General features: G+C 40.3%; 1 protein-coding gene across 11 annotated transcripts in view; it reads right to left on the bottom strand.

Annotated features, from left to right (window-relative positions):
* ap3b2 (adaptor related protein complex 3 subunit beta 2) overlaps positions 1 to 27,080 on the bottom strand; it is a 107,335-nt gene that overhangs the window by 55,492 nt on the left and 24,763 nt on the right. For 2 of the 11 annotated variants that reach the window (XM_014124026.3, XM_014124027.3), the window contains exon 1: positions 20,969 to 22,632. The exons of 5 other annotated variants lie outside the window; for them this stretch is intronic. In XM_014124026.3, the coding sequence (XP_013979501.1) occupies positions 20,969 to 21,228 (260 nt within the window). In that variant the 5' untranslated portion in view covers positions 21,229 to 22,632. Of the gene's footprint in view, positions 1 to 20,968; positions 22,634 to 27,080 lie in introns of those variants that run through there. 4 more of the 11 variants (XM_082957141.1, XM_082957140.1, XM_014124025.3 and 1 more) reach the window with 3 other exon arrangements.

The following is a 27,080-nucleotide window of genomic DNA, read 5'->3' as shown; positions in this document are numbered from 1 at the left end:
TGAGAGCCTGCTGAATGTAAAAGGAGATGGGTTTTTCATTGGGTCAGGGAGATTTGTTCATCTGTCATCCATGCGAGTGGCAATGGGGACAGACTAGCTGCAACACGTGTGGGCTTAGAGTCATGCTGAGGGGATCTGAGGTGATATTTTCTCTTCCCCCTCACCTCTCTACACACACACACACACACACACACACACACACACACACACACACACACACACACACACACACACAATATCTTCCAAATTGATTTTATTGTATGCTACACAGAGATTCTCTACAAGTCCTATGAGAATAGGAACAATTGATCATTTTTAACCATGGCCTGATTATCTTACCTGTTTGGCAGAAACTCATGAGATGACTTATTCCAGTAAACTAGCCTATGTATAAGTAATCTCGTCCCCCAAGCCGGCTCTCTCTCTGTTGAACCAATTGAGCTTCGGGACGAGGGCAATGTATAAGCCATTTCTGATCAATAGACTACTGTATGCATTCATACAAACAAAAATCTGACCTAATAATACGTAGTCTGTTTGAAAAGCATTCTTCCATTATTATTGCTCAAGGACATGATTTTTTTTTGCAGTATGAGTTTTAATGTCTATTTTAAATCATATTGCTGTTTCTGTTCCTCTGCTAATTATAATAATTACTGGGATGTTCAGATGCAAGTCTTCAACACTCCAGCACATTCAAAGTCAACAGCATTGCAATGCAATGTGGTGTAGCACACTGTTCCAATGTTAGTTAAAGCTGTAACTTTTTGGGTGACACAACCAAAAATTCACATAGAAATGTGAGTTATAGATCTGTCATTCTCATTGAAAACAAGTCTAAGAAGCTGTAGATCTGCTCTGTGTGTGCTATTTCTAAGCTTCCCGTTCTTTAAACCTGCACTGCGTAACTGTGTGTACATTGTCTTTAGAGAACCATTTGGCAAGAATGCAATATTTTTTCTAGATTTGAACACGATATCCCAGAAACCCCAGCTCTCATTGGTTGTCGCCGCTGGGATGACGTAGCACATTTATTTTCCATAGAGGGCCACATTAGAATAGATTTTTGCCATCATGGGCCAGAATCATATTACAGGATTACTGTGTTAACAGATATATCTACTGTAAATCACATCCAGATATGTTACTTATTTTACTTTTTTAACATGCACAGAAATAAACCACATCTACGTTCTCCTTTTGGTAGGTATTTTCATTATTAAACATGCAATGAACTACATGGAGGGAAAAGTACACTGTGCATTCAGCACCACGGACAGAACTCTTGTTAACTCTTAAGGATCCGCCCCTTTTTTTCAATTTCCGCCTAAAAAGACATACCCAAATCTAACTGCCTGTAGCTCAGGCCCTGAAGCAAGGATATGCATATTCTTGGTACCATTTTAAAGGAAACACTTTGAAGTTTGTGGAAATGTGAAAGGAATGTAGGAGAATATAACACAATAGATCTGGTAAAAGATAATACAAAGAAAAAAAACAACCGTTCTTTTGTATTTTTTTGGTACCATCATCTTTGAAATGCAAGAGAAACGCCATAATGTATTATTCCAGCCCAGGTACAATTTAGATTTTGGCCACTAGATGGCAGCAGTGTATGTGCAAGGTTTTAGACTGATCCTTTGAACCATTGTATTTCTGTTCAAATGTTGTATCAAGACTGTCCAAATGTTCCTAATTTGTTGATGAATAACTTTCCATGTTCAAAATGGTGCACTCTCCCCAAACAATAGCATGGTATTTTTTCACTGTAATAGTTACTGTAAATTGGACAGTGCAGTTAGATTAACAAGAATTTAAGCTTTCTGCCAATATCAGATATGTCTATGTTACAACCTCATGCTAATCACATTAGCCTACGTTAGCTCAACCATCCCGTAGACGGGACACCAATCCCGAAGATATATTATTAACGGGTATGCACAAAAACACAAGAAAGAGAGAGAGCTCAACATTACATTTAAACTAGTCAGTGTGAGGAATGAAGTCTCTGAAGGGCATTGACTAGAGTAGCGAAGTCAGGTATAGTTTCTGACGTCGCTATATGCAGAATTGCTGAAAGGTGAGAGTCAGTAAGAGATGATCTGTGCCTTGACTTGTTATATTTCATCACTGAAAATGTCTGTTCACATACAAACAGTACAAACATCTTCTGAGCATGACACCTAATCTTTGGAAAGTTTTGTTCATCGAGAGATGCATAGAACCTCATCAGTGACATTGTTTTGAATAGTTCTCCAATCATTGCATCAGACTGAAGATCGATAAGCTCAAGTTGCAGGTCAGTGGGAGTGTTATCCACATTGAAAGTGAAAGGAGAGGAAACCAACAGCATGTAATTTTCCAAGATTTTGAAATCCTCAAAACGGAGAGAACTCACCGTTCAAAGCACACAGCAGCGATGAATACTTCTCCCGCTGGCCATCTGATAGGGAACAGACTAGTAGTGTCGGAAGATGGGTGAGATTGTTTGCTTCTACTTGGCGGGTCAGGAGGAGTAATTTTCCCCTGAAGGCTTTGACAAGGCTGTACATCTGATGTGCAAAAAGGCCCTTACCTTGTAGTTTGGAATTCAGTTCATTCATGTGGGCCATGATGCCGACGGTGAAGGCAAAATCAGCCAACCATCTTTATCTTGAGGTTGAGGGAAATCCAGATATTTTGCAGAATTTTTGCAAATTAAAGGAATCTCTGACTTCAGGTCCCACACCCTTTTAAGCACCTTTCTCAAACTCAGCCATCTCACGTTTGTGTGGTAGGGGAGATCTGCATGACCGACGGTCTCTTCCAACAGTGAGACAAACTGACTGTGGTTTAAAGATTTTGCTCTTATGAGGTTTACTACTTTAGTGACTGTATCCACAACATGGCTCATTTTCAGAACACATTTAGAATACCTCCTGATGAATAATGCAATGCAGGAAAATAATTTTCTGATCTGGGTTCAGCTCAGCTACTTGATCTTGTATCCGTCTCAAAGGCCAACGTTTTTTCCTGTCAAGTTTGGGCACCCATCAGTGGTGACACCGGATAACTTTTCAAAACTCGGTCCCATCTTTACCACACACTTATTAACCTCCAACAATAAATATTCCCCTGTGGTTGTGCTCTTCATTAACTGCACTGAAGCAAGCTCCTCTGTAATTTCAAAGTCTGAGATAATGCCTTGTAACACCGAACCTAAACCGGCTGCGCGCATGCGCCATCATGGGCCATCATGCGCCATCGTGCATAAATGTATTTTGTCCCCGTACACCAAACGCGATCACAACACGCAGGATAAAATATCAAAACAAACTCTGAACTAATTACATTAATTTTGGAACAGGTCAAAAAGCATTAAAAATGTATGGCAATTTAGCTAGTTAGCTTGCACTTGCTAGCTAATTTGTCCTATTTAGCTAGCTTGCTGTTGCTAGCTAATTCGTCCTGGGATATAAACATTGAGTTGTTATTTTACCTGAAATGCACAAGGTCCTCTACTCCGACAATTAATCCACAAATAAAACGGTCAACTGAATCGTTTCTAGTCATCGCTCCTCCTTCCAGGCTTTTTCATCTTTGAATTTATATGGCGATTGGCATCTACACTTTCATAGTATTACTACACTGACCGGCATCACAGTTCGTCTTTCAATCACCCACATGGGTATAACCAATGAGGAGATGGCACGTGGGTACCTGCTTCTATAAACCAATGAGGACATGGGAGAGGCAGGACTTGCAGCGCGATCTGCATCAGAAATAGAAAGGAGTTCTATTTTAGCCCTTGGCAACTCAGACGCTCAGACGTTGATACGCGCAGTGTGGGTGCAATAATTGAATAACATAGATTTCTAAATTTATGTTGCAACTAAATGTATGTTGCACACGACGTGAGCGGTGTGGCCAGCCTATTAGAATATCAACAACTACACCGGGTCACGTGCATCACTGCTCTGATCCAGGGCCAAGGAGAAATAGGTGAAAGGTGAAATCCTTTACCTTGTCTTTCAACTGTTGTTCCATATTCTCTGCGATGTCCTCAACACGCCGTGTCACTGTTCGTCATGACAGGGAAACGTTTTCAAACAGCTCTTTCTTGTCGGGGCAGAGTATTGCTGCAGAGTCAATTAAACATTCTTTAATGAATTCGCCCTCAGCGAATGGCTTGCTATGTTTAGCAATTTTGTGGGACAGCACATAGCTAGCTCTCGCAATTCCATTGTTTGCTGAATGCAGTTATGTGAAAAGACCTTGCTGCTTTTGCCACTGAGAAAGCAACTCGTTCGATGCACTTGCCCTCTGCTATGAAGACATATTCCTATATTTCTGTGCATGCTTCGTCTAGAAGTGTCGGGACAAGTTGTAGTCTTCAAGACAGCGATGCTCTCTTTGCACACTAAGCACACAGCCTTCCCTGATACTTCAATAAAGAAACATGTTGATATCCACTCTTGCTGGAACACCCTACATTCATTGTCTACTTCCCTTTGCTTTGAAATATTTGAAATAACTCATTTTTGAGCAATTTCTAGCTAGCTACTATTTGTAACTGTGACATGTGTGTCAGCCTGTCAGTCACTGTCTGTCCTCATGCAGTTATTTATACATGCCTTCAAGATAAAATGTCCCACAAGCGGTGGGAGTTATATAATTACACAAAGGCGAGTATTCATTGGGCTTTTAATTTCAATAACAAATACGTTTTTCAAAACTTTACTTTCGCAAATTCTTTATGTGATCTGAGCATGATTCCGCAGGCCATATTGAATCAGGTTGCGGGCCGCATACGGCCCCCGAGCCGGCCTTTACCCAGGCCTGACGTGGCATCAACAGCCGCTATGAGACTTTGTGGCTGTGTTATCTAGTGGAAACCCGGCGTAGCCGATTTTGACTTTGTGGCTGTTGTAATTGAAGATAGCTCGATTCCATTTGCGCAACGTCTTCAGAACAGGTAAACATTTTTACATTATAATATTCACATTGTCAGCCAGAAAGCTAGCTAACATTAGCAATGTCAAGGTAGCTAGCTAACTAACTTAGCTAGCAACATGGTTGATAATAGCTACCATGAATTTCCCTGCTCGGTACAAAATGGTAATATGACGATACATTTAGCTAGTACATTAGGTATCATGCTTGCGTAAAAAAAAGCAGTGTAAAATAAGGAATTTTGACTATTACTATAGCTTTGTATTCATGGAAAATAAAATTGGCTTTGGCAAGTCTGATGAATGTGTTTGTTTTTTATGTCCATGTTTTTCTTAGCTGCTTGCATTTTGTATTTATATTTTGATGTGGGTCATTTCTGTAATTTCTGTAATTCAAGGGTCATCTGCAAAAGAGACCTTGGTCTCAGTAAGACTCCCTGATAAAATAAAATAAAAGCCCTTTGCCTTCTTTGACTCCTATACTAGCTAGCTAATAAAATGTGTGGGATGGCCCCTTGATTTTTGAGAGCAATGGCTATGAAGATGTTTATTTATTGTAGAAGTGTTCTACTTGACTCTTCTGCATGAAAATTCTTATTGGTTATACATAAAATACCATGTAATGAACATTACAATACTAATAAGTGTTGTGTACATGTTTTTTCCCCTGTAGGATTTCAGTTTGAAGAGCCGCAGACCGTCCAGTGGCACAGGCAGGGGTGCAGAAAGAATTGGAAAGGAAGACCTTGAAAGGGCTGCCCGACTGCAAGAATATTTAACCTTTGGTACTGTTTATCCTTTTCACAACATTCTAATCATATCACACAACATTTGGCTGCATTCTGTAATTTCATGTTGCTTATTTTCTTATCATTACAGGCTAAATTGCAAGAGATGTTCTTTAACGAAAGGGGAGAGGTGCTGGAGCTGGCCTCTTCCCATCTACATGAAGTGATTTTTGACATCATGGAGTACCGGGGAGCTATCTCCGGACAACCTTGCTGGTGCACCTGCATGAATTGCAGGGAGACTCCTGCACCTTACAACACACAACTTCTGCCATTTCACCACTGCAGTATTCCATTTATTTATTACCAAGTATGTTTACATCGTTGGCTGGCCCTCGCTTCATATTCGTCGCCAAACCCACTGGCTCCAGGTCATCTATAAGTCTTTGCTAGGTAAAGCCCTGCCTTATCTCAGCTCACTGGTCACCACCCGTAGCATGCAGGTATATTTCACTGGTCACCCCCAAAGCCAATTCCTCCTTTGGCCGCCTTTCCTTCCAGTCCTCTGCTGCGAATGACTGGAATGAATTGCAAAAATCACTGAAGCTGGAGACTCATATCTCCCTCACTAACTTTAAGCACCAGCTGTCAGAGCTGTTCACAAATCACTGCACCTGTACATAGCCCATCTGTAAACAGCCCATCCAACTACCTCATCCCCATACTGTTATTTTTTTCCCTTTCTCCTTTGCACCCCAGTATCTCTACTTGCACATTCATCTTCCGCACATCTATCCCTCCAGTGTTCAATTGCTAAATTGTAAATATTTTGCCACTATGGCCTATTTATTGCCTTACCTACCTTATCTTACCTCATTTGCACACACTGTATATTTGACTTTTTTCTATTGTGTTATTGACTGTATGTTTGTTTATTCCATGTGTAACTCTGCGTTGTTGTTTGTGTCGCACTGCTTTGCTTTATCTTGTCATAGTTGTAAATGAGAACTTGTTCTCAACTAGCCTACCTGGTTAAATAAAAGGTGAAATAAAAAATGTAAAAACATAACAGGTTAATACTTTCCACGACTACACTGTACTTTATTCCTCATTTGGATCCCAATTGTGAAAAATACTTCATTTCAGGGATATCTTTTCTTTCCTTTCTTTTTTAAATACTTTTTTAGGGGGTAGATCAGCTTTAATATTGCAGATAGATTGTGGCTTCTATCAATGTAATTGTCTGCATCATTTCCAATCCCCTTTCAGTGCATTCGGAAAGTATTCAGACCCTTTCCCATTTTCCACATTTTGTTACATTACAGCCTTATTCTAAAAATGATTTAATAAAAAAAGGTTCCTTAAATTTACATAGAATACCCCATAATGAAAGAGCGAAAATGGGTTTTTAGACATTTTTGCAAATGTATTAAAGATAAAAAACAGATATACCTTATTTACATAAGTATTCAGACCCTTTGCCATGAGACTCGAAATTGAGCTCAGGTGCATCCCGTTTCCATTGATCATCCTTGAGATGGCAGCATCATGCTGTGGCTACCATCATGCTTCACCGTAGAGATGGTTCCAGGTTTCCTCCAGATATGACGCTTGGCATTCAGGCCAAAGAGTTCAATCTTGATTTCATCAGACCAGAGAATCTTGTTTCTCATGGTCTGAGAGTCCTTTAGGTGCCTTTTGGCAAACTCCAAGCGGGCTGTCATGTGCCTTCACTGAGGAGTGGCTTCCAGAAATGATTGTAGTTCTGGAAGGTTCTCCCATCTCCACAGAGGAACTCTGGAGCTCTGTCAGAGTGACCATCGGATTCTTGGTCACCTCCCTGACCAAGGCCCTTCTCCCCACATTGCTCAGTTTGGCCGGGTGGCCAGCTCTAGGAAGAGCCTTGGTGGTTCCAAACTTCTTCCATTTAAGAATGATGGAGGCCACTGTGTTTTTGGGGACCTTCAATGCTGCAGACATTTTTTGGTACCCTTCCCCAGATCTGTGCCTCGACACAATCCTGTCTCACAGCTCTACGGATAATTAATTTGACTTCATGGCTTGGTTTTTCCTCTGACATGCACTTTCAACTGTGGGACCTTATATAGATAGGTGTGTGCCTTTCCAAATCATGTCCAATCAATTGAATTTACCACAGGTGGACGCCAATCAAGTTGTAGAAACATCTCAAGGATGATCAAGGGAAACAGGATGCACCTGAGGTTTTTATTTTCAATACATTTGCAACCTTTTTTCGCTTTGTCATGATTACGTGTTGTGTGTAGATTCATGAGAAAAAAAAATCCTTCTAAAATGTGGATAAAATAAGGCTGTAATGTAACAAAATATGGAAAAAGTGAAGTGGTCTGAATACTTTCTGAATGCACTGTATTGTTTTGTAAATATACAGTACCGGTCAAAAGTTTGAACACACCTACTCATTCAAGGGTTTTGTTTCATTTTTACTATTTTCTACATTGTAGAATAATAGTGAAGACATCAAAAGTATGAAATAACATATATGGAATCATGTAGTAACCAAAAAAGTGTTAAACAAATCAAAATATATTTCATATTTGAGATTCTTCAAAGTAGCCACCCTTTGCCTTGATGACAGCTTTGCACACTCTTGTCAGCAGTGTGCTGACAAGCTATTAGCTAACGTTAGCTAGCTAATACGAACTATTGGACACGTGGCTTGAAAACAATCAAAACAAGTAATCCAAAATATTACTGGCATACATATTAACAAAAAAATAGCAACATTTCACTTTATATTTAGTAAGATATTATCTAGCTAGCTATGACTTACCTTTTCAGCAGATAAAAAAAAAATCTGAGTCGGTTTTGAATCCCTTCAACTCCCTTACATCTCTTAGTTCTCTCGCTTTCCCCTTTTGCCTGTCTGCTCTCCAAATTTCTCTGTTTCTTTGGCTTACATGAAGGAGTAGTTGCTGCTGGGTCAGGTCGTTTTCTCCTCGCGTCTGCCATGTCTGCAAGCTAGCTATTTCCGCTAGCCATTAGCCAAATGTTGGCCTTGGGCTCAGCTAGCTAGCTCACCACCTCCTCACTGACAGAAAACGCATCACTCATTGTGCACGCCAACAAAATCTGCCAGGAAAATCCAACCCCACCTGGGAAAATGAATAACAGTGGTTCTTCTCAGGCAGGCTAGGGGCACACCATTGTTACTGCTATATCACATTGGATGACCACAAGCAACTTATTGGAACTTATGAACATAAAACAAAAATACAAAAAGTTACATATTGCAGCATTAAGTATTGTTTTTGCATCTTTTACTTTCAGTTTTGCACACCAGCTTCAAACAGCTGAAACATTTTTGGTTATGGAAAATATATTTTACAGCAGTTTAGAAGGTACAATGATTCTATACACAATGATTGCCTGTTTTGTCACATAAACTGAAATTAGGCGAAATACTAGAATTTTAGCTACCAGGAAATGGCAGAGCGATTTCTGCATATTGCACCTTTGATGATGAGCGACAAGTATCTCTAATTAATTCATTTAAATCAACTTTGTTCTCATATTCAGTTGGCTTTGCATAATGTTCTGCATCTGATTATTGCAAATGTCAATGTAAACTAGGGCTGTTACTAAACATAAGGTTTGTGTGTGTATAACTGTTTGTTTCTTTATCGTGTGTATGCAGATGTGTGTATCTGTTTGAATGTGTGTGAATATTCGCATAGGTGTTTGTACAGTATGTGGTAGTGGACTTGTTTGTGAGAGTGGATGCTTGTGTGTGTGTAGGTCTGTGTCTGCAGCAGGATAGTACACTGACAATGACCATTTCTGATACTAATTAGCTGTGTGTGTGTGTGTGTGTGTGTGTGTGTGTGTGTGTGTGTGTGTGTGTGTGTGTGTGTGTGTGTGTGTGTGTGTGTGTGTGTGTGTGGTGCGCAGGTCACCTAACAGCTGAGGCACATATGTGCTTGGGATCTGTTGTTTTGATACTACTCGCATCATTAGATATGTACAGTGTCTTCAGAAAGTGGATGTATTCATACTCCACATTTTGTTGTGTTACAGCCTGAATTCTAAATGGATTAAATATATTTTTTCCCCTCACCCATCTACACACAATACCCCATAATGACAAAGTGAAAACGTTTTTTTTTTACATTTCTGCAACTTTATTGAAAATGAATTACTGAAATATCTAATTTACATAAGTATTCACACCCCTGAATCAATACTTTGTAGAAGCACAATTGGCGGTGATTACACCTTTGTGTCATTTTGGGTATGTCTGTATCAGCTTTGCACATCTGGATTTGGGGATTTCTCCCATTTTTCTTTGCAGATTTTCTCAAGCTCTGTTAAGTTAGATGGGGAGCGGGGGTGAACAGCAATCTTCAAGTTTTTCCACAGATTTTCAATGGGATTCAAGTCTGGTCTTTGGCTGGGCTACTTAACGACTTTCACATTCTTGTTCTGAAGCCATTTCAGCATTGCTTTGGCTGTATGCTTGGGGTCATTGCCCTGTTGGAAGGTAAATATTCGTCCCAGTCTACGGTCGTTTGCACTCTGAAGCAGGTTTTCATCAAGGATTTGCCTGTATTTGGCTCCATTCATTGTTCCCTCTATCCTTACTAGTCTCCCAGTCCCTGCCACTGAAAAGCATCCTCATATCATGATGCTGCCAAGCTGTGCCTGGTTTTCTCCAGACATAGCGCTTTGCATTCAGACCAAAGAGTAACATTTTTGTCTGATCAGACCACATAATCTTCTGTTTTATGATCTCAGAGTCTTTCACGTGCCTTTTTGCAAATTCCAGGCGTGCTTGTCATGTGCCTTTTTCTCTGGACTGGCTTCTGTCTGGCCACTCTCCCTTAAAGCCCAGATTGGTGAAGTGCTGTAGAGACTGTTGTCCTTCTGGCAGGTTCTCCCATCTCAGCCAAGGAACTCTGTAGTTCTGTCAGAGTGGTCATTCGGTTCTTGGTCACCTCCCTGACCAAGGTCCTTCTTACCTGGTTGTCAGAGTTTGGGTAGTTCCATATTTTTTCAATTGTCCAATGATGGAGACCACTGTGCTCTTGGAAACATTCAATATTCTTGAAATTGTTTTATATCCTTCCCCATATATACTGTATGCCTCATCACAATGCTATCTCGCAGCTCTACGGACAGTTCCTTGGTATAGTTTCTGCTCTGACATGCACTGTCAACTGTGGGACATTATACACGGCGTGTACAAAACGTTAAGAACACATGCTCTTTCCATAACATAGACTGACTAGGTGAATCTCTTATTGATGTCACTTGTTAAATCCACTTCAATCAGTGTAGATGAAGGGGAGGTTAAAGATGGATTTTTAAGCCTTGAGACAATTGAGACATAGATTGTGAATTTGTGCCATTCACAAAATATTTAAGTGCCTTTGAACAGGGTTTGGTAGTAAGTGCCAGGCGCACTGGTTTGTGTTAAGCACTGCAACGCTGCTGGGCTTTTCACGCTCAGCAGTTTTCCGTGCATATCAAGAATGGTCCACCACCCAAAGGATATCCAGTCAACTTGACACAACTGTGGGAAGCACTGAAGTCAACATAAGCCAGTAACTCAATATTAGGAAGGCGTTCTTCATGTTTTGTACATTGAGTGTATAGCCAGGTGTGCTTCTTTCTAAATCATGTCCAAACAATTGAATTGGCCACAGGTGGACTCCAATACAGTTGTAGTGACATCAAGGATGATCAAAGGAAATTGGATCCACCTGAGCTCAATTTGCTGTGTCATAGCAAAGGGGTGTGAATACTTATGTAAATGAGATATTATAATTTTCAATATATTTGCAAAAATTCTAAAAACATGTTTTCACTTTGTCATTATGGGGTATTGGGTATAGATGGTTGATAACCCCCCCCCCCCCACACACTTTAATCAATTTTGAATCCAGGCTGTAACACAACAAAATGTGGAATAAATTAAGGTGTATGAATACTTTCTAAATATAGTGGGGTCCGAAATTATTGACACCCTTGATAAAGGTGAGCAAAAATTACTGTATGAAATAAATAATTAAAAAAACTGAGCTAAATAGAATGCTTGTGCTCAGTGCTTCACCAAAATGTTGGTTATTTATTGTTTTTTAAACAACTACTGTAATTGACCTACGTTGGTTCAATTATTTGAATTCCATTTATTTTTCTTCTTTTTTTTTTTTAGCTCAAGGCACATGTAATTAACTACGATGACCACAATCCATTGCACGCCTACTAGTCCGGTCTGTGCTACATAAAAAAGACACAGAAGAATGCGCAATCGAGAGGGATAGAGAGCAGTTGCTTTGTGAGGTATTTCTACCTTAAAATACATGATCTAAGCAATTGATAGTTGATATTCAGAAGTCATAAAAGACTGCCTTATTTACTTTGAAGAACTACTAAAATTGTGATTTTCTCAGACAGCATAAGCAGCAGCTCTATAGAGAGGAGATGATGACTTGGAGTGAAATAATAAAGTCATCAAATAAAACAAATGTAATATACACAACAACTTAAATATGCTAACAATTATATGTTAACAATTTATCACGGTTTTTGATTTCGGTTTAGCCATTTATTTTTTTTACATGAAAATGCACTATGCATTATGTGGGATGAATGCTGTAACAACATAATAAACTATTCATAAAAGTCCCATGATGGTAGTGACTGCCCATTACAGCTTATCACATGATTTATTCACATTACTTTACTTTAATAAAATATTTCAGTTGTTGTGTATTTGATTACTTTATTATTTTATCCCAAATTCTAATGTCATCACTATAAAGCTGCATGCTGCCTATGCTGTCTGACAAAATCACTATTTTAGTTGTTTTTCAAAGTAATTAAGGCATACTTTTACGACTCAATACTCAATACTAACTATCATCACTTAGATCATGTATTTTCAGGTAGAGATACTTCGCGAAGAAACTGCTATCCCTTTTGATGGTGCATCCTTCTGTCTCTTCTTGTAGCAGACGTAAAATAGGTGCGACATGGATTATGGTCATTGTAGTTAATTACCATGTTTTCTGCGCTAAACTATGTTGGAAATTACAACTCCCAACTACATCGCACACTTTGGGCTTGATCTGATTTATCTCTAGAGAAACGCTGCAATGTGCGCATTGAGCTTGCAGAAAAAAAAACGGGTAAATTAGTTGTTTAAAAAACAAATGGAAAATTGCTCAGCACTAGCCAGCAGAGACCTCACATGAGTATCTGTACAGTTTTTCCCTTGGCAATCCTCTACTGACCAAACCACCCCAAGCCAGTTTCTCTAGAAGACACGTCATAGCACTGAGAAATAACAATACAGTAGCAGCCCCTGAATGTCCCCCACACCCACCTCTCTACCAAATTAACATCTATTGAAATGAGCCAGACTACAACAGGTTAGGCAAGGGAAGCAGACCTGGGTTCAAATACTATTTGAAATCTTTCAAATACTTAGTGTTTGCTTTAGCCAGCCTGGAGTGCCAGATGGGCGGGGTTTGGACTTTTGCAGCTATTCTATTGGTTCCATTGTGCCAGACAAACTCAATCAAACCCAGTTCAAGTATTTGAAATAAATTCAAATAGTATTTGAACCCAGGTTTGGAGGATAGCAAAAATAATTTAAAAAACTGGCTAATTGAAAAGATTCCCCCGGGAGTCCGGGCTCTCCATAATTTAAATAGCTATGATATCTCTGCACAAGCCCAGGTTCTCCTGACTAGTTTCCAAGGCAACATAGAATGTAATAAAGTGAAGGGAAGTGATTTCCTGCCTCCGTCGTGTCTTTGTTGCAGCTGCATGCAGAGAAGCAGGCATGAAGTGTCTAACTAGGTGTGACACCGCAGTCTTAAGAGATCATTCCCCCTGGTACATTCCTTTGAGGAAGACGGTCGTTCAAATTCACCTATCAATCAAATCTCTTCATGTCATCTTTTGGGAGGCTGCTGGTTTCAGATCCCAGGTAGTGGCACTATCTCCTGCCGTTGTGCCCTTGAGCAATATACTTGTAAACAAAAATGTTACTTTAGGGGCAATGTACTATGGACCCTGACCCTGGGTTGCTCCCAAAATGTGGGCTGTCTGTTGAGGACAAAGCAGAATTTCCATCTCTGCAGATGGACTAATGATTGCTGACAAAAAGCAATATAATCAAAACAGTCATTAAAAGTCCATTAAATAACAGGACAGAGAGCACATCTGGCAAAGTAGACAGCCAAATGGAGGGCAAAATAGCCCTAGTCAATTGTGGGTAAAATAGCCAAGTGTGGGTGCGAAGACTGAAAATACCACTCTTTCAACATAGCACCACCTGCCATTGTCAGGAAAGCTCTTCTATAGGTCGTTATCAATAAAACGTCACAATAAGGTGCAGAGCATTCTATTAGCCTTCTGGGGTGCAAGGAGACCCGCCGCTCCGCTAAAACCATTGCCAACTGCGTGCTATTTTCAAGGGATTGTTAAATAAATGTTAACTCTTTGGTTGTAATATCTTCACCTCTTGAAGAGCATAGTCAGAACTACACATTTCCCATTATTCCATGCAAAACAATTGCACACATTTAGCTCAATCATCAGAGTTCTAGGGCAACAGCAAGTAGACCTAACTGCATACTATTTATGATCAGTAAACATAAACTGATCATGTAATTTCAAATACGTGAGGGAAGCTTCATGATATCTCCCAATATTGGCCATCATTAATTGGATATTTGAGTGATATAAAATGGAAGTGAACTATACCTGAAAAGTATGAGTGGTATTGGTTAATTTCCCATCCTCTGTGGGATCTGCCTGTCAAGCAGCAGAAGGGCGCATTTGCCGATGTAATGTTACTGTCGGCTGATCATTTTTACTTTGCAAGTTACCGGTAGAAACTTTGTACAGTTGGCTAGACATAAGTTGGTAAGTAGACCTTTTTCTCCAACCAAATGTCGGATTGCCTAGCGAAGTTAGCTACCATTATCCCATTTTCAACAATGTATTTAAATAATGTTTAAACATGATTGCTGCTGACAGACATGATAGAGTACATTGACTGATGGACCATATCAAATTGGCTACCTAGCTAACAACATATCAGGTCAATATGGCTAGTTAACAAGCTACATTTCTGGGGATAAACTAGATCGCCATATTCAAATATTGTTTGATTTGCTTGCTATCTATATTAGTGATGACAATTAGGCCGACTGACAACTTTACCAGGACGATGTCAAGCTCATTCCAAAAGCCTTATCTCTGATGAAGCAAGCTAAATTACACCTTGTTTGCTTTAGCTAGCTAGCTAGCCAAATGGATGTGGTTATCCTCACGTATCTGAAATTAAATGATGAATTGATGTTTACTGATTGCTGTATAACTCTGATGATGGAGCTAATTGTGGAATAGTCTGAAATGTGTAGTTTGACTATGCTCTTCAAGAGGTGATGATATTAAAACCAAATAGTTATAACATTTATTTAACAATCCCTTGAAAACGGTAAGTAGTTCTCAATGGTTTTAGCAGAGCTGGAGGTCTCCTTGCCCCCCAACAGTCAAATCGAAAGCTAGTTTTATTGATAATGACCTATGGTGTTGAATGAAGCTTGGAGGGTCAGACAGGGAAAACTCTAACTTGGTAGAAGATGAAAAACGTAATATCTTTCTACATTGACCATTGTTTTGAGTTGATGTTGAGGCATTTTCTGGTTGACGTTTGATCTTTACATGCAAAGCGTTCAAACATATTAAAGGCTAAATCTATTTCACTACAATCTGTTATATCCTTCGGTCCATATTTGATTAATTAAAAGATTACACAAAGGTACATAATCAAACACAGGCAGGATTTCACAAAAAAAGCCTGTACAACTTTAGGAGGATATTATCCATGGGAAATTGCCTTAATTCCATGCAATCAGAAAAAGACTGAACATTTGATGCAGGCAGATATAAAGACATCATTAAAAGTGGCTGGGCCTGAGAAGAGGATTAAAGATTCAACAGAGCCAATTTTGCAACATTGAGTTCAGACTGAACTGAAATAGCTTATTCTCTTCTGAAGGTTGATTAGCATTTCTAGCTGAATTATGATTAGGAGGAACCCCTACTTTGGTCTCGGTACACTTCAGTGGAGGCTGCTGAGGGGAGGACGGCTAACAATAATGGCTGGAAAGGAGCAAATGGAATGGCATCAAACACATGGAAAATGTGTTTTTTGTATTTGGTACCATTCCACTAATTCCATTTCAGCCATTACCACAAGCCTGTCCTCCCTAATTAAGGTGCCACCATCTTTCTGTGCTACACATGTCATTAATGCAGTGGCGATCCGTCATTCAGGGCAGGTGGGGCAGAGTTATTTTGGCATTAATACTTGTGACATATCAGTTTGCCAACAATGTAAAAAAAAGAAGCATTGAGTTAATAAAGCCACATTCAAACATAGTCTCTTTTGCTTTCTTGAGTAAGTGCTTTCTGTGGTGGTGGGGCAGCCAGCGGAAAATATGGGGTGTAGGTGTTGGTAATGTTCTCTAGTTGCGCCATGATTAGCTCAGTGTTCTATCACTCGTGGGGACAGTATGTCACCGCCAAGTCTAAGGGTATACCTTGGAAATTCAAGCCCCTTGGGTGCTGCCATAGAGTTACATTAGAAGTGCCCATCTAAGAAGGCTTAATGTAATTGGCCACAGATAAAATTACGTCAAATCACATATCTACAGTAGCTTTGATTGGACTGATCATGTCAACATCATACTTTCAAAATCTTAGCTAGCAGTCATCATCATGAATCAAGTCGACAATCTACTGGCAAATCCTTTTTAATCCTTGTCATATGAAGATAAACTATTAAGATAAATTATAGATAAAACGTATCGGTGCTCATCGGCCATTGGACATAAACATTTCAAAGGAATCAGTGACAGTGGCTTACTGCAAGCATTGCAAAGCAGTCACTACTGCTATTCAGTGGAATGGCAGTGTGGTCCTAAATCTGTGATTAAGTGTCTCTTTTCCAAGTTTAAAATTATAAACATTCAACATTGGCCATGCTGTCAATGAAGCATGACTTATGTCGTGCTCAAAACAACTGTTAACTCGGAACTGCGAAAACTTGACTTCAGTGAGTTCAAGACAACTGGGAATTTCGGAAAAAACGAGCTCTGACTGGGAAATACATTTTGAACGGTCATCCAACTCAAAATTTTAAGTCGGGAACTTGGGCCTCTTTCTAGAGCTACGACCTGAAGATCAATGACGTCATCATGATTCGTGACACAGACGGGAGATACGCCAGGGAGATATGTATACTACTGACACATATGCCAGGGAGATATGTATACTTTAGCTAAGAAAGTAATATTAAGTGTATGTTTTGTAGTAAGCTGTTAGTAACCTATGTGCCTCACCCTAATAATTTTGTATATTTACCCCTCTTAATTTTGCCTACTGTTCTGACTTGGTGGTGCACATGTAGCCTACATCCTGTTTTAGAGAACTTTCATTGTTTGCTTATATGCCCCATTTATTTATCCTACAGTTCTGACTTGGTGTACAGGGAGAACACCATAACAACAGCCCATGTTCTGAATTCTGTCGCTGTACATTTCAAAAGTGCTAAACAAATAGTTATATTGACTACGTCTGTCCTAGCTCGCTCATTAATGTCTAAATCGACATTACGGATTGCCTCTTACCCGCTTGTCGTCCCATTATGCCATAGTTTGTACATCTCAATTGTCATTAGAAACCACAGTTGATATGGCTGACTTGCTTAAACAAATATGTTTTTTTACAAGGCAGTAAATGAGGCTGAATGAACTGTTTCTTTTCCAGACAAGGCTCCGCTGATAGCCAGGTGTAGTAGTGGTAAGATGTTGGGACTACTGTTTGGACAGCTTTATGTAGGCCCTAACATGTTTGTGGGCACCGTTTGTCACCGTTATTGTGCAATTAATGTATTGTTTTGTGTTGTGTAGTGTAGTGGCTTTGCTGGCATGTATCCCACTTTTTGCCCCACCAAGATTTACATGCTAAAATCGCCACTGCATTCATGTTCCTCCGTGGCTTCTGTTGGTAGACTGTGCATTATTCAGTTATTTCCAACTGAACACTGGAAGCGTCATAGAGGAGAGCTAAGGAGGACAACAGTTCCCATAAAGCAATGCACTGAACCATGCTTCCATGTAAAATCAAAATCGGGTAATAACTAAAAGTCAAAGTAAAAATGATTTTAGTGCTAGGTTAACAATCTTGCATTTGTCTCCTACAAGTCATAATGTACATGATGGAGCCAAAATTTGCATCCTGCATGACCAAAGAAGCCTTTTTGGTGGCCATCTTCAAAACTAACACTTGATTCACTGTCGTTGTCAAATGTTAGTGTGATAGTTTAGGAATGCCTTACACCCTCTTTCTCTCCTGCCAGTAAAGAAAGACAGGTGGGTGAGTTGATCCAGAGCTAGTCAGATATCAAGTTCCACAGAGAAGGAACCTTACACCTATACTGGGTTTCACTGTCCTAGGTCTTTGTCTTGCCCGGCAGCGAATAGCTTAATTTACGAACCCAGTACTCAATTATTTAACTTACTGAGGCATTGTAGAGCACTGGCCCAATGTCTGCATTGGTGGTCAGGTTACTGGTGGTCAGTTTAGAAGATCAGCCAGAACTTTCTAGCTATTTTGAACTATTTTAGAAGCCTTTCACAAACGCAAAGTAGGGTGCCTATGGCAGCTACTACAAAGTTAGAGTATGTACATGTATGTTTTACTGTGTATAAATCCATGGCAATGGCAGGGTAATTATACTGTATGTTTGTGCTAATGGATACAGTGCCTTCAGAAAGTATTCACACCACTTTACTTTTTCCACAATTTGTTGTGTTACAGCCTGAATTTAAAATAGAGTAAATTGAGATTTTGTGTCACTGGCTTACACACAATACCCCATAATGTCAAAGTGGAATTATGTTAAGACATTTTTACAAATTAATAAAAAATGAAAAGCTGAAATGTCTTGAATCAATAAGTATTCAACCCCTTTGTTATGGCAAGCCTAAATAAGTTCAGGAGTTAACTTTATGTCCTGAATGCAAAGCGTTATGTTCGGGGAAAACCAACACAAATCACTCTTCATATTTTCAAGCATGGTGGTTGTTGCGTCATGTTATGGGTATGCTTGTCATCGGCAAGGACTAGAGAGTTTTTTGGGGGATAAAAATAAATGGAATAGAGCTAAGCACAGGAGGACCTAGAGGAAAACCTGGTTCAGTCTGCTTTCCAGACAGACACTGGAAGACCAATTCACTTTTCAGCAGGTCAATAACCTAAAACACAAGGCCAAATATACACTGGAGTTGCTTACCAAGACAACATTGAATGTTCCTGAGTGGCTTAGTTACAGTTTTCACTTAAAAATCGGGTTGAAAATCTATGGCAAGACTTGAAAATGGCTGTCTAGCAATGATCCACAAACAACTTGACAGAATTTGAAGATTTTTTAAAATAATAATGTGCAAATATTTTACAATCCAGGTGTGCAAAGCTCACAGCTGTAATCATTGCCAAAGGTGATTCTAACAGGTGTTGACTCAGGGGTGTGAATACTTATGTAAATTAGATATTTCCACATGGTTTAATGAAAAACTCATGAGGTTCCAGCCTGAGTCCTGGTCAGTAGATCAAACAACACAAAGTGTCCAATGTGCTGTTGTGTTGTGAACCTCAACATGCAAAAACTTCCTAACTGAAGTAGTCAGTTTAGCCTCCAGCTAGAACAAGCTCGGACTGTGACAGTCACATCCATAAAACAATACATAAAACATAGACGCGGCCTCTTCTTGCATTTGAAATTCGACTAAAAGGCGCATGTAATTTACACCACCCATGAATTCACATAAATTGACTAAGACACTTTGAGAATCTACAATGTCCTCATGCCTCTGTTAAACTATCCATTGGTTCTCAAGAACAGCTACATTTGCTTGAATTCTCTGATGTATTGCTGGGGAGAGACTACTAGTGTTTTTTTACGACAGCGCAAAAACAGACTGAACCCTTTGAACCCTGTGTACAGCTCAAACCTCTGGGATCAGGAGAGAGGCCTTGAGAACACAAAAACAAAATAAAAAAGACCTCAAGAGCAACTGTTTAATATCTGTGCTCTTTAAACATTTACTCTCTTACCGCAGCTGTACACATGCACACACAAAAACAGAAGCAATTCAGGTGAGAAGCTTACATACTGTTGGCGATGGAAACACAGGAGTAAAGAACATCAATGACTAATACGTGTGAGCATGTATGTGTGTGCGCATGTGTCTGAGTAACTCCACAGCAGCAGGTGCTACCAAGGTTTTTTCAGGCATTTTCAGCAGTACATAACCTAGCGGTGTGCTTATTTCTGAGGTCCAAACACTAGCCGATGAGTCACGTAAGTACGCGTGGCCTTTTAAAAGACAAAAGACCCCCCCCCCAGAGGAAATTGCTGACACTGTCCTTGAGAGGAAATGCACATTTAGGTTCCACCTCTGAAGAATGATGAAGGTTACATATCAAGTAATTATAAAATGGTCACACATATTTTTAATACAAACTATCTCCAAAATTGTTAACATTTACAAATTATCCAGTAGATTGTGATAATTTTCTGTTAAAAAAAGTGGAGGTGCAAAAACAAGTTTGCGCACCTTATTTTAATTTGCTCCATGGCTCAGGCGGCCAAGTAGATACAAGGCTGTTCGGCTCATCTCAGTCACGAAGAGGAATAACTTTGCAGTGGTTTCTGATGAATAAAAAATGCCATGCTGGTGGGTGGTAACAATCAAATAAAATCCAGGCTGAAAATAATTTGTATGTCATTTCATAGGAATAGTCACGGATTGTACAAAGTGGGCAGTTTTGATTTGTTACTTCAAGCTTAAATATATCATACTTTGACTAAAACGATGACTTACTGACTTAAGTCGTTGTGCAACATCGTGGGTAAGCTCTGGCCATCGTCTTTCAGCTCAAAAAAGTAGATTTCTACTGGTGTGGGCGTTTAACAGCAGTATTATTAACATAGATTACTGTTTTCACAAGGCCTGGAAGCAACAGGCATATAGTGTTAAGAGTCTGTGTGTGTACACGAGGTGTTTTCACATCCCAGGTGTGTGTGTGTGTTTATGCTTATCTAATTACGCTTGTCTCTTTCTCATTATGTCTAATTACTGTCGTCTGCATGCTCACTCATCAGTAACACACGTACGCAAGCATTTTCAGGTCTGTTTATGCACATATTCACACGGCACGTGTCTCATGCTGATGGCACCCTACCGCAAAGGCTGGGTCACAAGGCTGGATAAACTGCCTCCCCCTTCCTCCAGGTGGGCCCGCTCCTCCTGGTCTCCACCTCCGCTGCCAAACCGGATGTGGCGCGGGTCGTTGGGCTCCCCGTTGTACCAGTTATGGTTTCCGCCATCCGGGGTCATCACAGGGCTTTTGGCCTCATCCTGCTGCCCCATCTGGTCCTGCGCCGTCTTCACCATATTCATCGCGTTCACCGGCAACTGGAGGAGCTTTTGCATGGGCGTCATGGCTAGCGTCGAAGAGTCCTTTCCCGAGAAGAAGCCCAATCGCAACCTTATGGACTGAAAAACTCAAAAAAACCTAGCCCTTCTTAGATCGTTTCCATATGGCGTAGCTGTAGATGTGGGGTACTGGAATGAGGATTGTAGAAGGTAGATCCAACAGTGGGTGTCCACTTTCATTCTCCAGAAGCTAATGTGGTGAATACAGTCATCAATAACAAACCCAAACTCTTGGTATCTTCCTTTGAGATGGTCCTACTGAGCTGGAGATAATGACTTATCCACTATGGATATTCCTTCGAAGAGGAAATAATGATGCGTCAGGTCTTGCCTTGGATGAAGCCTTAATGATGACGAGTGCTGACAGCTTCCTCTGACACCACATAGAAACACAGACTTACAGTTGCTCTTCTCGTGTGAACCGAACGCTCTGCTATGCTAGGGCTGTCTAAGGGAGTCCAGTGAAGCAACAGTAGACTGCACAGCACAGTGAGTAGCAAGTAGGTGCTGAGGATAGAAGGCATGGATGGAGTTCCCTCCCCTTATTTTTCCTCCTTCGCTTTCTGTTCTGCTCCTTCTCTTGCTCCTCTCAGGGGAAAAGGAGCTCCGTCTGCCTCTCCGAGGGTTTGGCGTCTGGCGCTGATCTCCAGTGTTACTCTGCGCCGATGGCATAGCCCCTTTCTCTCCCTCCTTCCCCGCCACGTTAGCAGCTAGCACCCCTCCCTTCTCCTCTCCTCTTCACTCCTCCCCCTCTCCCTCTCCATCTCGTGTGTACGCAGGTTTTCCGACGCTCTGCTCCGTTTCATCTCTCGCTCTGCCTTGACTCCAGTGCACTCCTCTCCCCTGAAACTGTATTTGTCTCTCATCGCTTGCTCTCTTCTCCCCACCATCTTTATCTCCATCATGCTTAGTTCCCCTCTTCTTCACCTAATCTTGTTCCCTTCGTTCCCCACCTGTCCCTGTTTCCTTGCTTACTTCCTTCTGGTTACATTATCTTTGTCCATGCCCTCTTTTCTCTCCCTTCCTTTTCCTGTTCCCTCGCTCTCTTGCCTTACATGACTCAGCTTTCACAGCAGTGTCGTGGCGATGATGTTGCTCTTTCTCACACACACACACACTCCTCCTCGTTCTTCCAATCAACAGTGCCACCTAACAGCAGGAATCCTTTCTCTCTCTCATTCCTTAATCTCTCTCATTCCTTCCCCTCTTCCTCTCTCATTCCTTAATCTCTCTCATTCCTTCCCCTCTTCGTCTCTCATTTCTCCTCCTCCTCTCTTATTCCTTTATGCCTCACTTTCTCTCTTTTTCCTTTCTATTATTCCTTTCTCTCTTTCTCTCTCTTTCCTCTTTCTCCCAGAGGCTATAATGTAATGGGTTAATTTACAGCCAGAGAGAGACTGTGGGATTGTGGAGGACTGATGGCCATGATGGTGTGTGTGTGTGTGTGTGTGTGTGTGTGTGTGTGTGTGTGTGTGTGTGTGTGTGTGTGTGTGTGTGTGTGTGTGTGTGTGTGTGTGTGTGTGTGTGTGTGTGTGTGTGTGTGTGTGTGTGTGTTTGTAGGCTGATCGAGGTAAGGGAGTGCCGCACTGAAGCAAGGGAACATTAAATCACATCCTTTACTAAAGGGGGTACTAAATTACCCCCTTCAGTAAGGGGCTAGGACACAGAGATGTGGCCCATGTTCTGTTCAGTACTAAGGTTCCAGAAAACACAGATTGAGCATCAACATCAAAGTCAGGTTTTATTGCTTGTATCTGTACTGTATCTAACACACTAAATTAAACATGTCAGATGCATAAAACCTCAACAATTTTCCAATTTGCTTTTTCATGGTATGGTATGTCTCTCTTCTCTCTCTCTGCAGTATTACTGGTACCATCCCCCACCTTCTATCTCCTTTCACCATTTCTCACCAGGATGCCTGAAACTGTGACATCACGCTCTAGTGAATTACACACACACACACACACACACACACACACACACACACACACACACACACACACACACAGTCAGCCAATGTGGCACATAAACAGTTTCTCCTCACAGCTCGACATCATCTCATCAGTCAGCCCTGCTGCACTCTCTGCTACTCATGCCAAGTAAATTTCCCACAATCCAACAGACAGGGACACTGACATTTCATCTTCAAGTGAATTTGTCCGATACACACTCCTGTTTCAGAGACCGAGAGCGAGACAGAGACACAGAGACTGATCCCCCGACTGACCGGACCAACTGATCTAGAAATTATAATTATTAGTTAGATAGGATGCAAGGTGATTTACAGATCTCCTCAAACACACACAGATAAAAGAGACGGAGACTGCAAAATCAATTGAATAATAGGGGAATTGTTAAATTATTAATGGACAATTAACACTGAGTGACATTGTTGTAATCAACAATCAAGTGAACACTGCAAACAACCAAACCAAGATGGCCGCTTAGATGGCGCACAAACATATTGAGTCTTCTGAGAAATAAACAGAGAGGATGAGTAGGTGTGGGCCACAGGAGAGAGACATTTTTCAGAGAAAAAGCCAGACAAAAATCAATGACATTTAGAGAGGCATGGGAGGGAAAATAAAGATGATATCAGAACAGACAGTCACAAGTACTCCGAGGAGGTGAGAGAGAGGAGAAAGATCAAGTGAAGTGAGCAAAAGCGAGGGAGTCAGGGGAAGCAATGTATTATACACAGTGCCTACAGAAAGTATTCACACCCCTTGACTTTTCCCACATTTTGTTGCGTTAGATTTTGTGTCACTGGCCTACACACAGTACCCCATCATGTAAACATGGGATTATGTTTTTACACATTTTTACAAATTAATACAAAATGAAAAGCTGAAATGTCTTGAGTCAATAAGTATTCAACTCCATTGTTATGGCAAGCCTAAATAAGTTCAGTAGTAAAGATATGCTTAAGTCACATAATAAGTTGCATGGACTCACTCTGCGTGCAATAATAGTGTTTAAAATGATTTTTGAATGACTACCTCATCTCTGTAGCCCACACATACAGATAATCGTAAGGTCCCTCAGTCGAGCAGTACATTTCAAACAAAGATTCAACCACAAAGACAAGGGAGGTTTTCCAATGCCTCGCAAAGAAGGGCACCTATTGGTAGATGGGTAAAATAAAGAAAATGCAGACATTGAATATCCCTTTGAGCATGGTGAAGTTATGAATTACACTTTGGATGGTGTATCAATACACCCAGTCACTACAGAGATACAGGTGTCCTTCCTAACTCAGTTGCCGGAATGGAAGGAAACCACACCATGAGGCCAATCGTGAATTTAAAACAGTTACAGATTTGAATGGCTGTGATAGGAGAAAACTGAGGATGGATCAACAACATTGTTGTTACTCCACAATACTAACCAAATTTACACAGTGAAAAGAAGGAAGCATGTACAGAGTAAAATTATTCCAAAACATGCATCCAATAAGGGGGTGGATCAGCTTAATATTGCAGAAAGAATATTGCTTCCATTAATGTAATTGTCTGCATCATTTCCAATCCCCCATATATTTTTTGGGTAAATATATATATCCATACACGCATGCATACATATACCTATATAGACATACTAGAGGTCGACCGATTAATCGGAATGGCCGATTAATTAGGGCCGATTTCAAGTTTTCATAACAATCGGTAATCGGTATTTTTGGCCACCGATTTGCCGATAAAAAAAAAATATATTTTACACACCTTTATTTAACTAGGCAAGACAGATTAAGAACACATTCTTATTTACAATGACGGCCTAGAAACGGGGGTTAACTGCCTTGTTCAGGGGGGGATTCGTTTTTGCAATCTTCGGTTACCAGTCCACGCTCTAACCACCTGCCTTACATTGCACTCCACAAGGATTAACAGGCTGACTACTTGTTACGCGAGGGCAGCAAGAAGCAAAGGTAAGTTGCTAGCTAGCATTAGACTTACAAAAAACAATCAATCTTAACATAATCACTAGTTAACTACACATGGTTGATGATATTACTAGTTTATCTAACGTGTCCTGCGTTGCATATAATCGATGCGGTGCCTGTTAATTTTCATTGAATCACAGCCTATTTCGACAAACGGGTGTTGATTTAACAAGCGCATTTGCGAAAAAAGTACTGCCGTTGCACCAATGTACCTAACCATAAACATCAACGCCTAACAGGAATATTTAGACTTAGCCACCCGTTAGATAAAATACGGAACGGTTCCGTATGTCACTGAAAGAAAAAAACGTTTGTTTTCGAGATGAGAGTTTCCGGATTCGACCATATTAATGACCTAAGGCACGTATTTCTGTGTGTTAATTATATTTTAATTAAGTCTATGATTTGATAGAGCAGTCTGACTGAGCGGTGGTAGGCAGCAGCAGGCTCGTAAGCATTCATTCAAACAGCCCTTCGCTGTGCTTCAAGCATTGCGCTGTTTATGACTTCAACTTGGGTGGGTATAATTTGTGGAACGTTCCAACAGGAATCTATTCCAAAAACTTCGTAAATAACAAGGTTTCCAAAAAACAACGCATACAAAGTTGTATAGCGGCAGAATAAGATACCGGGTAGGGAGTGGTCTATTTCATTGCGTTTTTCACTCATCACGTTTATTCCGAAAAATGTCTGTCCTCACATGTCTGTTTGCCTATGGACAAACATTAAGAATATGCTACGTGGTGAGTTGATGCCTATTCGGCAGCTAGTTAGCTAGGTTTGTATGCGTTGCTACTTTGTATGCGTTGTTGGTTGGCAACCTTTTACTTTACGTTTTTTGGAACAGATCCCTGTTGGAACGTTCCACAAATTATACCCACCCTTTCAAGCCTGTCAACTCCCAAGATTAGGCTAGTGTAACCGATGTGAAATGGCTAGCTAGTTAGCCGGGTGCACGCTAATAGCGTTTCAAACGTCACTCTCTCAGACTTGGAGTAGTTGTTTCCCTTCCTCTGCATGGGTAACGCTGCTTCGAGGGTGGCTGTTGTCGATGTGTTCCTGGTTCGAGCCCAGGTAGGAGCGAGGAGAGGGACGGAAGCTATACTGTTACACTGGCAATACTAAAGTGCTTATAAGAACATCCAATAGTCAAAGGTATATGAAATACAAATCGTATAGAGAGAAATAGTCCTATAATTCCTATAATAACTACAACCTAAAACTTCTTACCTGGGAATATTGAAGACTCATGTTAAAAGGAACCACTAGCTTTCATATGTTCCCATGTTCTGAGCAAAGCACTTAAACATTAGCTTTCTTACATGGCACATATTGCACTTTTACTTTCTTCTCCAACACTTTGTTATTCATTATTTAAACCAAATTGAACATGTTTCATTATTTATTTGAGGCTAAAATGATTTTATTGATGTATTATATTAAATTAAAATAAGTGTTCATTCAGTATTGTTGTAATTGTCATTATTACAAAAAATAAAAAATAGAAATCGTCCGAATAATTGGTATCGGTTTTTTTGGCTCCAATAATCGGTATCGGCGTTGAAAAATCATAATCGGTCGACCTCTAAGACATATATACTTTTAAAAGGAATATACCTTTATTATTATTCCCCGCAAACCCTACCACCGATCCCCCAATTGGAGTAAACTAATAAACACTTCGGCTTTTACCTTCAATTTATTCATCTTATGCACATTTTACAGACACAGTCTATTTTACAATAGTTATTTTTTGTTTGTTTTTAGTCCTTCCTCTTTTTCTGATGTCCATCCAGTTTGATTTCTATTTGTAACTGTGCTATATCACAAAAGTTCTGAACCTATATACATTTTACAGACCCCGTATGTTTTACATTGTTTATCCTGTTTGGGATAGGGGGCAGTATTTTCA

Source organism: Salmo salar, chromosome 10 (genome assembly GCF_965601325.2).
Source record: "Salmo salar chromosome 10, fSalSal1, whole genome shotgun sequence".
In the NCBI taxonomy this organism is placed as follows: domain Eukaryota; kingdom Metazoa; phylum Chordata; class Actinopteri; order Salmoniformes; family Salmonidae; genus Salmo; species Salmo salar.
This window is presented reverse-complemented; position numbering and strand designations above follow the sequence as displayed.